We start from the raw sequence: 15,789 nt of genomic DNA, 5'->3' as shown, positions 1-15,789 counted from the left end.
CACAGCTATGACATTTTTGCTCTCCCATAGTAACTCTTACAGGGTTTAGCCTGTTCTGAATTGGGGAGTGGAGTCTGTGTTATGCCGGAGTGTTTCATGGGTCAAGTTTGACCACATCATACCTATAAGAGAAATAAAATACACATGGGATTGCTTGACTGGTTCACTGCTGAAACCATGTTGCAGTTTTGCTGCCTCCTGAAAAAAAGGGCATTATTACTAGGTACTGAAGGGAAACGGTACAGCAAACCTTGGAAGTTGCCTCTGAAAAATATGCATGAATGCAGCTCCTAGAGTTATGGGAGAGGAGTGGGAGCTCAGAAGCAAAGGCACTTCTTTAGCCCCACCCACAATTCCTCTTGCACAGATTCAGTGTAGGTTTAAAGAAGATTCTACAGTAAATGACTTTTATTTTTTAAAAAATGAAATAACCGTGAACATATTAACAGGCCTGCAGGTGGCACTACAGTACAGCTGGATAGAAGGTAGATATAGTCCCAATGTACAGTCAAACAATGGAATCCATCAGTTCAATGGTGACAATTCTGAATACAACTCTATCAAGCAGGAACATTTTACTGAAAATATTTCTGGACAAAGCTGATATTGAAAATTAGCTCTGGGAAGTATAAGTCCCAATCTAGAACTGACAACTGGTGAACTATTACCTGGTTTGCCAGTTTAGGGAGAGATGTACAACATCTCCAAAACATAAAAAGTTCTTTCCCCCCCTTGCATTTGTGGAAACTGGTGTTGGAAGTCAATTTCTTTTAGCTCTCCTCTGGTCAATTGTGCTATTTTGGATTTATTTCTAAGAATCATTTCTTGAAAGGTTTTACTGAAAGGAAGACTAAACACAAATGTGCCTTTCCTTGTAACCCAGGAACAGTTGTGGTATTTCAAATTCTAAAAATATCTACTTTCATGAAATACTGTTTCACTACAAACCTAGTTTTTCACTAAATACACATTTTTAAATCCTGGAGCCATCAGGGAAAAAGTGGTTTCTCTCTGCGATTCTACAGTGTATAGCAAACTCTTAAAAAGGGAGCATGAAGAACATCTTTCTTTCCTTGGCCTGTGTCAGACTCAGGAGGACCTGCTTCAGCAGCTGGGCTCCTAGTGATCACACTCTTTCAGAGTTGGCTACTTAAGTCTGCAAGAGAATGTCCATCTTCACATCATTCTTTCTAACTTCTTGGAAAGACTAACTAGGCATGAAAAAGGTTCACACGTTCTATTCATAATAGGCAGGAACACCACATGGTTTCCATACAATTTAAATTTGCAAAAGGCCACAGGAAAGGAACACAGCACCTTTCATTAGGTGGGAAACATTGCATGTTATAGTGACCTTCCTTTAGTTTCCTTAGTATTGAGGCAGCATAGAAGACGGTGGCTGGAGAGTGTAATGAATGCCATGGCATCTCTTAGCGAGAAGCGTTTGGCTCCTGCACAGGCAGGTATGTGCGCTCCCCTTCTATACTGTGAGCAAAAAAAATGACTCCAGAGGGGGGTGTTTGGAATCACCAGTTCCTACGACCTAGCCAGTTTGGACTCGTGAGCCTTTAGTGTGCCAACAGCATCTTTCACTGCATGGTAGATAATGTTCTTCACCTGCAAACAGAAGAAAATGAAGACACTGAAAATCAAAACTCTGAACAGTCATTTCCACCTACTATGTAAGACACGTCAGAGTTTCTCAATTATTAATTCACTGTATTCATAAATGAATGTATTCATAAATGAATATGGGAAGGTGTCTGAGCTGCTAATACGTCTTACAAGGATACTGGATCAAACTCAAAGCATCCAATAAAATATTACATTCCAATATGAATGCTGATCTCCCTCCTCTCAAACCAAAGTCAGGAGAACCCCTTAATTGCCCTCCCCCCCTTTTTTGGCAAAACATGTACACATCTACTATGATAGTCTTTTCTTAGCAACAGGCTAAGCCTTTGATACTGGTTTAAGTTGGATTGCATCCAAAAGTATAGTATGTTAGTCGAAAAGCACCCCCACAAGGCAGCCTTCCTTATGACCTACTGCAAGCCATTCCAGAGCATCCAGAGGGGTCTTTTGAAAGTGCAGGGGGCTACAGTGAAGAGGAAACAGGAAAGCCCCAGTGGAGTTCTTCTTGCCCTTCTTTAGGTTCAACCCATTTTATAAGAATTCATTCGGCTAACACAGGGTTCAAAAAGTAAACAAAACCCAAGTGCATTGACCCTTTTTTAAATAAAAAAATGCCAAAAACCACCATAATTTTTCAAGTGACTTGCCTAAGATCCAGGACAAAGCACCACCTTTCGGAAATTCCCTCCCATGCATCAATTCCCCACCCCCCTGCCAATGTATGGCAGCCCTAGCTAACATGGCCAGCAGCTAGCTTATAACTTTAGTCAAATTTAACCCTATGCAATTTTGCAAATACTTTCTGCCAAGTCTGATATGTGCTTTAGAGGTTGTTCCATGAAAACAGATGCTTACCTGCAGCTTATCTTCATGGTTTGTGTGAGTGTTAGACAGGTGCCTGAACTCCTGGGTTAGGCGGAAGCAGTGTTTCACATGTTCTGGAGATACAAAATCTTCTGCTACTTTAATGCAGCTATACAGATTATGAACCTGAAAAAATAAGCAGCAGAACCGGGTGCTAGATAAACATCAAAACTCAACAATCCAATGTATATTCAAAATATTGCAGTATAAATAAGATTGGTAAATGCTATTTCAGTGTGTTCATGAGCCACATCTAACAGGTAGAAAGAGATCAGATGTTCAAAGTAAGTTTTCCAAACTGCCTTCCATTCAAATAATGACTTTGCACTATGAGTGAAATAACAGTGTTCCATCAATCAGGCCAGATTGTGTGGGAAATATGTGATTATTTTTTCTAGGGTCATTTTATATTTTAAAAAATGATGAGGCTTCAAGTTAATACTTTTATAGGAAGACCAAGATGACAGTAATAACCAAAACAAAAAAAAATTCCTTCCAGTAGCACCTTAAAGACCAACTAAGTTAGTTCTTGGTATGAGCATTCGTGTGCATGCACACTTCTTCAGATATCTGAAGATGTGTGCATGCACACGGAGGCTCATACCAAGAACTAACTTAGTTGGTCTTTAAGGTGCTACTGGAAGGAATTTTTTTTTGTTTTGACTATGGCAGACCAACACGGCAACCTATCTGTAACTAGTAATAACCAAGATCAAGAAAACCGAGAAAACAAGAGTGGAGAAAAACAGTTCTTCACAATGAAGATAGGAATAATAAAAAACCAGCGTTGGGCAAGAAAAGTTAGGAGTGGGGCGGATCACTCTGGAAAACAAATTTCTCACTGTCCCTTGAATGATGACCAAATGGTGAGATGACCAAGCTCAGGCAATCATCTCTCAGCTAAATAAGTCAGGATGCACAGAAACCTGCTGCCCATGCACGCACTCCTCCTCACTCCTCTCATTATTACATTCTGCAATCTCCAACTTGCAAGTCTCCAACTAACCAACTTCCTTTTTCATCCAAACCAAGAAACTATGGTTACCAGCTTCAGAAGAAACAAAGATATTTAAATAGTGGCTTAAAATCCTGCCCTGTACTGAAACTGGTAGGCACAGGGTTCAATCCAGAGGAGGACTCTTGGAACAGGGCTTTATGGCTCCCCACCCCCAAGGCCCACTTCTCCATAAGCTGCTCCTGAAAACGGACAGACTAGCATAGGATTTGGTGCCAAGTGAATGAGAGAAAGATAAGAAAACTGGAATAATTTAGTGGGGCCACTTTGCACGAGTCAGTTTCCAGGTTCAGGTGAACAGCAAACTCTGGTTAACTGTGGATTTCTGAGTTTAATTGCTGTGTTCTGCAAACTGAAGGAAAAAGGAGGCTACATGTGAGAGCAGAAGGCCTGTGCATATCTTGGCATATTAGGCCAAACAAAGTTTACGTCTGCTGCTTAACTGCCTCCTGAAACAACTGGCAATCATGCAGAAATAATTATCACCACTTTAGCATACACCTATGCTTTATGATGTGCGTGATAAAATTTGCAAGGAGAATTGCACTGTAAATAAAGTTCAAATTCTTATTTAACATATTTATATACTGTTCTTCTGCTCACAGAATACTGAAGAGTTCAGAGGTATAAACAGGAATGAGGAACCCCCAGTTCTCCACGTGTTTGTGGACTACAACTCCAGTAATTCCTGACCATTGGTCATGCTGGGTGGAGCTGATAGGATTGAACAATATTCAGAGCACCATAGATACCACAATCCTGGTATAAGAGTAATAAAAGGAGACAACTGCAGCAAGCAGACAAGTTCCAGAGCTGGGATGAGGGAACAGTTTTAGTTTGAAAACAAATTATTGGTTCACACCTGGGTGCTAGGCACTACAAAGTTACTGTATCCTTGCTAGACTCAAATAACTAGCTGCACACAGAATGTACAACAAATATTTTATTGCTTCACCTAAGAATCCCAGATAGTGAATTTACACTAAAGTAAACACGCTAAGCGCATATGCTGATATTTTACTTTTAATTATTTATTCTAGTTTCCCGTATTCAAGGAATGTGGACCCCCCCCAACCCTTTCAAGAACTGGAATAAATTTTTGAGAAAAACATATGGAGCTTGAGACCCAGGAATAGTAGACATGGAACTCTATAGTAAGGTACTGAAACTTGACACTTCTGAGAACTAAAGTTCTCTCAGTCCTTATTTCAGCTTCTGGAATTTTACCAAGCACAGTCAGCAGGTTTTCAGTACTCTAAACTTGTTCCCGCCCCGCAACAGAAAAAGCTCAGGAAAACCAACCTAACCAATTGTACAGTGTTTCTGAAAATTCTGTTACCTGTCACATTCTAAAGTTGTGCTCTTTTTGGAACGCTTCATGAACAACTTGTTTTATGCTCTTAAGTTTTTGCCTTTTCGGCTCTAGCACTCCACACTCACCTGGTGAGGGGCCCCTGCAGGAATAAATACAGCATCTCCCAGGAACTGCACTATTGCCCAGCCTTGTACTCCATACTCCTCATACAGACGCTTACGGAGGGTCTGGTCCAGGTACCAGCTTTGGTCATGGATTGGGTCATGATCTGGAGGATTTTCTTGTCCTTGTTCTTCACCAACCTAATACAAATGTATCAGAGTTTAATGCTCCCTACCTGCAGATTTCTTCTTCATCTGTATTCAACAAACAACCGCAAATTACATTATGATGAAATTCTTAGCTTTGCCTAAGGTGGACTTTACAGCTGCCCTAGTCCATTCCCAGACTATTTAGGGCATGAATACTCCACTCTTCAACAAGGGTTTTAGGGCAGTCCAATTAAAATATTGGGACACAAGTTTTATCAGTATACTGTATTGTTTTTAACACTTGATTGGGAGCCGCCCAGAGTGGCTGGGGAAACTCAGCCAGATGGCGGGGTATAAATAATAAATTATTATTATTATTATTATTATTATTATTATTATTATTATTGAATAATGTGTGAAATATTAAACTCCGGAAACATCCAACCATCACACCTTGCGAAGAAGTTCCCTGATCTTCTCAGCATCCTTAGCAGCATAAATGTGCCATAGTGCTCCAGGCTTCTCCTTTGCTTCATGGATTCGCTGTTTTGTAACATCATCAGCGTCTCCCTCATCAATCGTTTTCAGCACCTCTGAAATTCACATCAGTAAGTTGCATGGCTTTCTAGTGTAATGTGTAACTTTCAAATGAATTCAAGGAAGCACAAAACTACAGCCATAAGAAATTATCTAAGAAAGTTATTCTACTTAATGTTACAGGACAGTTAGGAAATTTGAAAAGACCAAATCATATTATCTTTTGTAATTCTGGAAAAAGCACTAAATTTGTTCCCTTTGTCAAGAGCACATCATTTCAAGCCTGCAAGGGTGCTTATGTATGCCTAAAAATCATATATTATGTTTGCACTATCCATATATCACAAATATATAACCTAAGAAACGCATCAAACTGGTAACATTTGCATTTGTGCACAGGTGATACTTTCAATCAGGACTCCACATCCAAGTTTCATTCTGGCAGAGTTAGCGCCTCACAGCAGTACTCTGCTTATTATAATGTTCTGCATGATTAATAGATAGGTATCTTATTTGAAGAGAAACTGATACATCTACTCATGAGTAAATTCACATGACTAGGCATTCCAGTTTGCAGCTGAACTATCTTTTTTGTCCTCTGATTACCTTTGTTCATATGTATTACCAATGTGCAAAGAGCAACACAAGAACAGAGAAGAAATCAAAACAAAAAGAAATTAAATGGTGCAGGCCTAATATAAGCAATATTTTGCATATCTAGGGGCAGATTCAGAAGTTAAGTTAAACATTGAAAAAGATTATCTTAGATGTTTACCATCATCATGAGAACCTTCCCCGATGGGAATTCCAACGTACACCATGACGTTAACGGCATCTGACACATCCAAATGCAGATTGGTTGTACCAACTCTTCTGTCTTCTGCCGTTATCAGTCCTACAAAAAAGAAGCAAAGAAGAGAGACGATGACAGCAAGCTTGAAGCTACTTGTTATAGGTACAGTGGTACCTCGCAAGACGAAAAACGCGCAAGACGAAAGAGTTTTCCGTTTTTTGAGTCGTTCCGCAAGACTAATTTCCCTATGGGCTTGCTTCGCAAGACGAAATGTCTTGCGAGTTCTTGCGAGTTTGTTTCCTTTGTCTTAAAGCCGCTAAGCCGTTAATAGCCACTAAGCCAGTAATAGCTGCTAATAGCCACTAAGCAGCTAATAGCCGTGCTTCGCAAGACGAAAAAACCGCAAGACGAAGAGACTCGCAGAATGGATTAATTTCGTCTTGCGAGGCACCACTGTATGCTTTTTTATGCTACATTCAAAGTATATCACCACACAGAGAACATTCAGCTATTAGCCATGATAATGTGAGCAGTAGCAGAGATACTTGATCTCTGCTGATTAGATATCAAGGGTAGCCAACATGATGTCTTCCAGATGTCATTGGATTCTTAACTCCCACCAGTCCCAGACATTAAGGTCAAACATCAAGAATGAAGGGGCATGTAGTCCAGCAACATCTGGAGGGCATCATAAGGGCACCTGCTATGCATGTTTAACTATAAAAGGAGCCAGACTTAAGGTGCAAACTCCCTATCACTTTGTAATTGCAGCACTTAGTACAAACAGATGTTATGGTCCACTGCTTCGAATCAACAAATGCACTTTATTGAATATTTTTTATCACAGCCACTACCACACTCGAAGTGGCACACAACCTGATAAAAATAAAATGCACACAGAAAAACCACTAAGGACTCAGCTCTTAATAGGTGTCCTAGAAACACCAGCAGAAAGGAAAATCCAGGCCAGTCACCTTCAGCCAATAACAAAGTCTGTTGTGAAACATCAGGTTTTCCCAAGCCAACAGAACAAGGGGGCATCAAAACATGTTTCCGGAGTTGACGATCAACGCTTCCTTTAGCCCCTTAAGGAAATAGCCCCTTCTGTGATCTATTTACCACAGCTAGCAAAAGCTTATTGAACTTGGGCAGGCAGATTTACCAGCCAAGATGGACAAGGGTTGAGGATTCTTCTCCCAAGAATCACATCCATTTGTTTGGAAAATAGTAGTTGAAACCTGCTCATCAAAACTGGACAGGCAGATGCTCCTGAATCCCATACCCAGATCTGCTCCAACACTGGAATCCAAGTTAGAGCAGATGTGAGTGATTTTATCTGCAAAATAACTTCCAAACTGATCACAGCGAGTCTCAGGGGCTTCTCTCATTGGGATGAGCAGACAAAAACAGTCCTTTTACAGGTTAAGAGAACATGGATGCAACTGAATATGGATACATAAACTAGTGTAAAAACTCATCCGCTCTTCAGTGTGATGGGCATGGGTCCTTGAGTTCTCTTACCTGATTTGCACAGCATCATTTCATTTTACAAAGTTCTCTTTGATTCTGACAACACTGTCTGATTCCATTTAGTCTACAATTACCAAATTATATTCCACTTCTAATGTCATTATACTTTTAATTAGAAGCAAACAGATTTAAAGGAAACAAATTAATTTTATGTCTCACATGGGTAATAATCCATCTAACTCATTTACTTCTCAGTCCATATACTTTCATAAGACACAAACTATGAGTAGGGACAAAATTATGCTCTCCTGGTCTACATACCATATGCGTTGTACATTTTGGGACCCAGATCTGGTCGTACAAAGTAGCTTGGCAACCTTGATGCCAGATTCAGTCTTCCATCCCTCTTAGTGTATTCTGGGAGAGGAAGGTTCTCCATTAGGTCCTCAAACCTGAAAAGGGCAAGTACCATGTTAGACACTGGCAAAGGCAAGAAGAATACATTGCTAGAACAACAACAATTCCTACAGAGGCCCAGACCCAGAGTAACAAGTGATCTTACCTTGTCGGCATCATGTCTCTAAAATCTTCTCCTGGAGGCCAGTCCTTTAACTTCAGTACCATGGGCTGTCCATCATCAGATCTTAGACGCTCTGAAAATAAATAGTTTTACTTGGCTTGTATGTTGTTCTATCGCTATTAGTTTGCTTTTCCTATGAAATCTACAGGATTTTTTAGGAGTAAGGGAGGGAAGAATGAAACCTAAATCCATAATGAGAGATCTGGGTTTAAATCTTCTGTTCAGCTATGACATTAATAGTGTCATAAGTTGGGGCAGAGACTACACTGATGTGATAGATGGCTTTTCACAAATAATATCAACAAAATTAGGTGGCACTTACTACAAATGACCTCAAAGCCATCCCAGAAGTCACGCACTTTCACATCTGAGATTATGGCACAGTTCCTACAATTGACCAGATCTACATCCTGATCTCCAAATTCTTGACTAAAGGCCTCTGGTTTCCAGAGTTCAGGCTTCAGCTTCTTATGAACACCAGAAACTAAAACAGGCTGTAAAAAGAAAGAGGAGGTATTATTCCAAAATGACAATTCGCAGAAGGCATTTTCTTTTTTCTTTACTAATTTATAATCTTTTATAAAAATATAGCCAGACAAAATGAAAATAAGAAACCACTATGTTTCCAGTATAATTCGTTAAAAAATGTCTGGTCTGAAAATGTAAGAGATGGAAATGTTGGCAAAGGACCAAGCTGTTGTCGTTTTGTTTTTAAAAAATGGATTCGTAAATGATGGACTTGTTCAAGAAGAAAAACAACAATAATTTCTGCAGGAAGGCTGCAACTCAGATAAACAAAACGAACATATATTCTCCACTAATCCTCTGTATATTTTACTTGGCTGCCTTAAGTAAGTTATAAGGAGGGAGCGTTCAGAATTAGTAGACCTTTTAACAGCAGCAAAAATAATTACAGGCACCAACAGAAACAGAAGCAACTATGGAAGTCACTGATTGTATGAAACAACAAAACAGAGGTAATAACAGATATGCTCTGGTTGCTAAGATATCATTTTGTATAAATACAATATAAAAAAGAAAAATTAAATAATGTAAATTCAAATTAAGTAGGTAATACCTTATAGTGATAAATTTTAAGACTATTATATGTTATTATAGATTATGTATTTCTAATATTTTGGTAGGTTTCGTAAATTTATATATGGATTAAAAAATCAAAGTCCAACTTCTGTGCTAAGAAAAGCTATTCTAGTTTTATACAAATTGAAATCTATGGGCTGATGACCATCTTTTGATAATACCCAATATATTTACCTTTTTAACAGAAGCACTGAATTCTAAGCTTCTGGCTGCTGGAAATCCTGGTCAACCCAGCCAAGTTCTGAATGTTCATCAGGCATTATCCATATTCTATCTAGCCCAATTTCCCAACCATAAGGGCCCAAAACTTGTTGCTGTAATTTAACTGAATCCCAGGGTTCTAAGGGTACCACATCCTGTTCCAGAAATGAATTTTTGTGCTTGTATCACACATAGACAAGTGCCATTAACTGTGTTTTGTCCTTCAACTTTAAACTACCAACAAAGTTTGCACCAACATAATCATCATTAAATAGCTGCTAGTTTGTTTTAAGTACAATGAAAATCTTGCCACAGGCAGAGAGGATCTCCACACAAACTTTTTATTTACCTGGCCCTGTTTCCAACACTCCCTGAAGATCTTCCAGTTGTTTTTATTGCTGGGGTCATGGAGACACAAAAGCCTTCCGTCACAGAGCCAAGAATGGGAAGTGTGTGGGTCCAGCACATTTAATCCCATTACCATCTCTTTCACTTCTTTCTGAGTATCAGCCACGTTGCTTGCTCGCTTGGCAGCATCAGACGTCTTCTTATTTTCCACCACTGAGGCAATAATATGATCAAGGAAATTTGGCAAGCTGGCCTTATTCTTAGCACCCTAGAAGACACAAATCCACATAGCAACCCAAGTCTTGGGTAAAGAATTAGAATATACTGCCTGTGCCACAGATTCTGATCTTTCAACTAACTAAACACTTTCTAGAAAAGTTAGCACACTAAAGTGGCTAAAACAATGCCAAGGAATTAATAACAATGTGTTGAACCAAAGGGGAACTGTTCCAGAAGCAATGCAAACGCCATCTTGGTAGTCAAGATAACACCACAGTTAATTGGTAGTTGTTGTAACAATGAGCTCATATATGTTTATATTCACTTGCTTTGATAGAAGCTAATTGGCTAGTTCATCTGTGGGCTTGGGGCCAGAAAGGGGAACTATCTGTAAGATTTGGATATTTGCCACTTATGCCCTCATCTGCTCAGGCGAAATGATGGGAAGTCTTGGCCGAAGTGCTGGTGAATAAAGAATGTATAAATGTTTGCCTGGGTGTGGATTACTCATGACAACCTCTCCCTGGGTCTGTAAAGGCTCCACTGTATGTCTACATTTCCTTCTTATAATAAAGTACCAGAACTGATCACTCTGGCATTTTCAAAATCTTTCTTTGGTATACTTGAACCAAACCACTCCCACGAATCCCCCTTTGGGCCAGTGGACAAACAATAATATGCCTAAATAAATCTTATTTTGAAAAGTTCAGTACTGTATAGGTATTCCTACCTAAGAAAGAGATCATACCACTTTAAAGAAGCAACTATCTATACATCTAAACAAAAATAGTATTACTTACAGTGGAAGCTCCAGAAAAGACAGGAGGAAAAGGGATGCCTGTATCAAGTGAAGCCTGAGGCAGCTTTCCAGGCCCGGAGTTAAGCAAATCGCGAAGACTGGAACCTTCTGTCTTGTTGCTTGAGGCAACTGGGCCCAATAAGAGACTATTAAAAAGCTTTGGAGTTAAAGGGGAGGCCTTTGCATTGGTGTTGAAGGAATCCAATCCAAAAGGTGACTGAGATTCTTTATTGAGCACTGACCTCAGTGATCCAGCTTCTGTAAAAAAGCAAAAAAGGCACCATGAGAAGACGTATATTTCCGCGCCCCCCCCCAAGGAAGTATTTTGACAATCACAGAGGAGGGAAGTGAGGTTATGAATTGTAACAAGAGATTTCATAAGTTCAAACTTATCATAACTACCGCTACAATATTTATGAGTACAAAACAAGTAAGCCAAAATAGTTGTAATTAGAAAAAGATAGCAAGCGTGAGAGGAAGGAGAAAATAAAATATTGCATAAATACTAATGTGTATCTTTGGACATTCTTCAATTGTAGATACAATTTTTGTAATCATAAGCAAGAGACTTTGTGACTGCTTTTTTAATCAGCATGGAATGGAATGTCTTAATGTCAAAGGGCCAGTGTTTTATGTGTCAAAGGTTTAGATATGCTCCAGCCGGCATCAGTTTAAATTTGTTAGGACACAAATCTTCCAGAAGATTTACAAAAAAATCCTTGTAGCTGTCCAGATACCAGCCACTCATACATTTGATCATTAAACACATGAGAAAAAAATGCAGTATGGAGGTCTCAGTATGAAATCCAAGCAAAATAAAACCCAACCCCCACCTTTACACAAGTTCTTTACCAGTTTAAGATGTGCTAAAATGGCCTAAGAAATGGACAAAACCAAGTAATTATGTATCAGTTTTACAAAGCCAAAACAGAATAACTTTTAATCTCAAGGTTGTGAGTTTGGGCCCATGTTGGACAAAAGATTCCTGCATTGCAGGGGGTTAACTAGATTACCCTTGTGGTGCCCTCCAACTCTACAATTCTATGTGAAATGCAGGTGCAATACTACTGTTTGGATAGTTACCAAATTTTCAGACAGGCATGGAATTCCATGTGATATGACTCCCCTCACATCAAATAAATGTAGTTATAGATAGGTAGCCGTGTTGGTCTGCCATAGTCAAAACAAAAAAAATCCTTCCAGTAGCACCTTAAAGACCAACTAAGTTAGTTCTGGGTATGAGCTTTCGTGTGCATGCACACGAAAAGCTCATACCATTCTTCAGATACTTCTTCAGGTATCTGAAGAAGTGTGCATGACCACGAAAGCTCATACCAAGAACTAACTTTGTTGGTCTTTAAGGTGCTACTGGAAGGAATTATCAAATAAATGATGTCAGCACTTGTGAAATTACAACAGATGTTAAATAGTAATTTTTCCAATGCAGTTGCAGCGTATGTGAAAGGGACATGATGCATTTGTTTTATTAGTGCTGTAATCTTTTAAACATCCCTGAATAGCTAAGTACCCAAATTTAATCCCTTGGCATGCTTGAAACGCCACAGAACTATCTGTTTGCCATTTGAGCTAAGAAAGAGAGACGTCCCAGTGTGGATTATGAACATCAAGAGTATTAAAACAATGTGTCTTGACATGCAAAAAGCAGCCATCTTGGAGTGTCCCTGTTTTTTTCGGTCTTCTAAATTCTCATCTTCAAAAACATCCCTCTCTCTCCATGGTGATAATCAGCTCTCTAGCAAAAATCTTCAGCTCTCCAAGAACTTACCTTTTGTTTCTTCTTTTGCCTTTTGTGTTGCTAAATCTGCAAGCCAATGCAGTGCTGAAGAGGGACTTGTTTCTGGACATAGTGACTTGTTAGGTTTTGTCTCCCCACTGTTACTGGTTCCTTGAGCCTCTGTCTTAATAGGCTCCTCAGCTTTGTCCTCCATAGCTTCAGACTTAGGAATAACATTCGGGTCCGTCTGCCCTCCTTCTGTTGTCCCTGTGCCACTGGAGAAAGCGCTTTCATTTGCAGGTGTGGATACACTGGGATTCATACTGGGCAGCTGCTGAAACAGAGGATCACACACGGGGAAGTCAAAATGTGGTAACTGAAACTTAAGTATTTCTTTAAACAACTGGGACAAATGTAAAGTTTTTTTTAAAAACTAGCAGTATTAAGACTAGACACCAGCATGAGACAAACTCAAAATATTTTAAGGGAGTCCATCTTCCCCCCCAGTTCAGAAGGGTCTCCCTAACCCTTGGTAGAACATTGGGGTGGAGGGTAGAGAATAGTGGGATGGATGACTTAGCTTCCATGAACCCATTACATGAGCTTCTTCTGGATACAAGCCAATATATTGGATAAGGAGACCAGGGTACCTTATTATTCTCTCAAATAACAGGTTGTGTATATTCCAAACTCAGAAAAAATAAACATTCTACTGGTAGACACACTATCTGAGGCCATGTAAAAAGGCAAAATAAGTATGAAATACCACATCTTTAGTAATGGCTGTTTCTTTATAATCTGCATTTTCATTAACATGGCACTTCAAATTCCACAAAACAATAGCAAATAAATATTCCAACACACAAAATACCAACAACTCTTTTCAAAAACAACAGCCCAGGTCAGGATGCCTAGAGGAAGTGGACAATTTCTAACAGGATCACATAACAGATTTCGGCCATAATAAAAGTTCACATACCTGTGAAATTCCATTGGTGACGGCAGGTCGCAGCACAGATTTATTCTGCCGATTAATACATGGACAGTTGGCTTTAATTCCCCATTTGCCACGGGCTGCATGAACCATATCTCCAATACTATACAGTGCTGAAAAGTGAGAAACCTCAGTATCAAATTTTGCAACAAGATCTGAAAGTCTTAAAATGCAAGGACTGGTATCTTCCTGCTTACAGCCGGAATGGTAGATCTTCTAGGCTTTTTACAAGTGTGAACCTATGTTTAAGAGTATGGCTTTTAGGCTGGGAAGGGAGACCCTCTGTCTGCATAAAAATCATTACCTTTGTTGTGACAATACTATTAATGGCACTAATTGTTAGGATACTCTCTTTAACAACTGCCTCAAGTAGCTTTAATAACCTCATAAGCATCCTTGTAAGCGATGGAAACTCTTCAACTGCAGATGCACTCTTGTTACAAAAATGCATTCAAATAATGAATCCACCTGGCTCGATCTGATGGCAAAAACAAACTATGACCTAAGAAGGACCTGGCAACAGTCATTACCTCAGGCTGTAAGAGAGGGAGTGAAGGGAAGCAGGATCCTATAAAGCTCAGCTTAGAAGCCAGCACCATTAGGCCGCTGCTTCCACCAACTGTTGTAGCAGAGAGGACGACAATGAGGGGAGCAGAGCCATGCCACTGGCACAGCTAAGAGAGCAGCAACTTTCTGCTTCTGTCAGCAAACTGTTTTCCATTCCTGCTGATTGTGATAAGAAATTTGTTACTATGAACTCATGCCCAAGGTTGCTGTTCTCCTCCTCCCTTCAACCCTTTCCCCTTGTCTTTTAGATTGTAAGCCTGAGAGCAGGGGCCATCTTATTATGGGTATTTGCAAGATCTGGGAACCTTTGTGGCTGAAAAGCGGGATCAAATCTGTCAAAGAAGAGAGACATGATAGGACATGGAAAATAGGTTCACCTGTGCCAGGGATTATCTGTGTTGGCATGAGATTCTCTGGTTCATGCGACTGTCCCTTTGCACACTTCAACCATGAAAAAACCTCTTCATCACCAATCTCCTCTGTCTCTGAAATAGAAAGACAATTAGATCGTTTAACTTTCCAAATGCTTGCTTGCATGTTCCAGTACTACAACGGCTTCAAACTAATAAATTCAAAGGTGGCAGGTTTTGCTGAGCACTCTCTTCATAGTCAAACAAAACATGCAACAGCCGACTGTTGTGGTGCTTAATGTGCTACTAAAACCCTTCAGAGACAGTCACAGCTGGATGGGAGTTTCAGTCCAAAACAGCTGGAGGACTAATGAAGGCTGTGCTAATGGAAGGTGTGTCAATACAACAACCGTTAGGTATGCAAGATTAAAACATGAACACACAAACCTAGAATCAATATTCTGTCCTATTTCCACACTGGAAGATGTTTTTTCAAGCTCTGTTGAAACTCTCCACAACTCCTTTCAGTAATGTGTTTGTGCATCAATAATCTATATGTGTATCAATAATGTGTATTTGTGCAGCCTTGTGCTTGCTTTTCCGCTAGTTTTTCACATTACCTCTTAAAGATGGAACATCCTGCCTCAAACATTATATTCATTTTCCTTTTTACAAAAGACATAATAGGTTGGGACAGTTCACAGGACAAAATAGAAAAATCAGACAGAAACCCTTGTTCCCATCTGTCCTAAGTCAGCACGCAGTTCCTGTTTTAGTTTCAAAGCATTGAAAGGGCTTGCATTCTCTAATGAAATAAAAACTACCCCACCAAGGGCTCCAATTTTACTAGCAAAAGCACACCTAGAGTATTGCAAAATTATGCATGACCAAGTATTGTTATATGAATCACAACCATAAAGCCTTTTGTAACCTATTCAGAAGTTATTTTCCTTCAGAACTGTCTCCAGGGAGGCTGGGTGAGAAAGACTCACACACCTCCTCCTTGCTCCCCCAC

General features: G+C 39.6%; 1 protein-coding gene across 5 annotated transcripts in view; it reads right to left on the bottom strand.

The window, feature by feature from the left end:
- Nucleotides 1-390: 390 nt before the first annotated feature.
- The window catches only part of KDM3B (lysine demethylase 3B), a 37,269-nt gene continuing 21,870 nt past the window's right edge, over nt 391-15,789 (bottom strand). For 3 of the 5 annotated variants that reach the window (XM_081900217.1, XM_081900219.1, XM_081900221.1), the window contains exons 12-24: nt 14,802-14,909; nt 13,843-13,970; nt 12,915-13,197; nt 11,130-11,386; nt 10,112-10,378; nt 8,783-8,954; nt 8,443-8,533; nt 8,202-8,332; nt 6,393-6,512; nt 5,534-5,673; nt 4,955-5,131; nt 2,491-2,625; nt 391-1,617 (exon numbers count right to left, since the gene is read on the bottom strand). In XM_081900217.1, the coding sequence (XP_081756343.1) occupies nt 1,537-1,617; nt 2,491-2,625; nt 4,955-5,131; nt 5,534-5,673; nt 6,393-6,512; nt 8,202-8,332; nt 8,443-8,533; nt 8,783-8,954; nt 10,112-10,378; nt 11,130-11,386; nt 12,915-13,197; nt 13,843-13,970; nt 14,802-14,909 (2,090 nt within the window). In that variant the 3' untranslated portion in view covers nt 391-1,536. The remainder of the gene's footprint in view (nt 1,618-2,490; nt 2,626-4,954; nt 5,132-5,533; nt 5,674-6,392; nt 6,513-8,201; nt 8,333-8,442; nt 8,534-8,782; nt 8,955-10,111; nt 10,379-11,129; nt 11,387-12,914; nt 13,198-13,842; nt 13,971-14,801; nt 14,910-15,789) is intronic. The other 2 variants (XM_081900218.1, XM_081900220.1) reach the window with 1 other exon arrangement.

Source organism: Podarcis melisellensis (genome assembly GCF_964234715.1).
Source record: "Podarcis melisellensis genome assembly, chromosome: 2".
NCBI classification, from domain to species: Eukaryota; Metazoa; Chordata; class Lepidosauria; order Squamata; family Lacertidae; genus Podarcis; species Podarcis melisellensis.
Note: the sequence above shows the minus strand (reverse complement) of the source record. Positions and strands in the feature narration are given on the sequence as shown.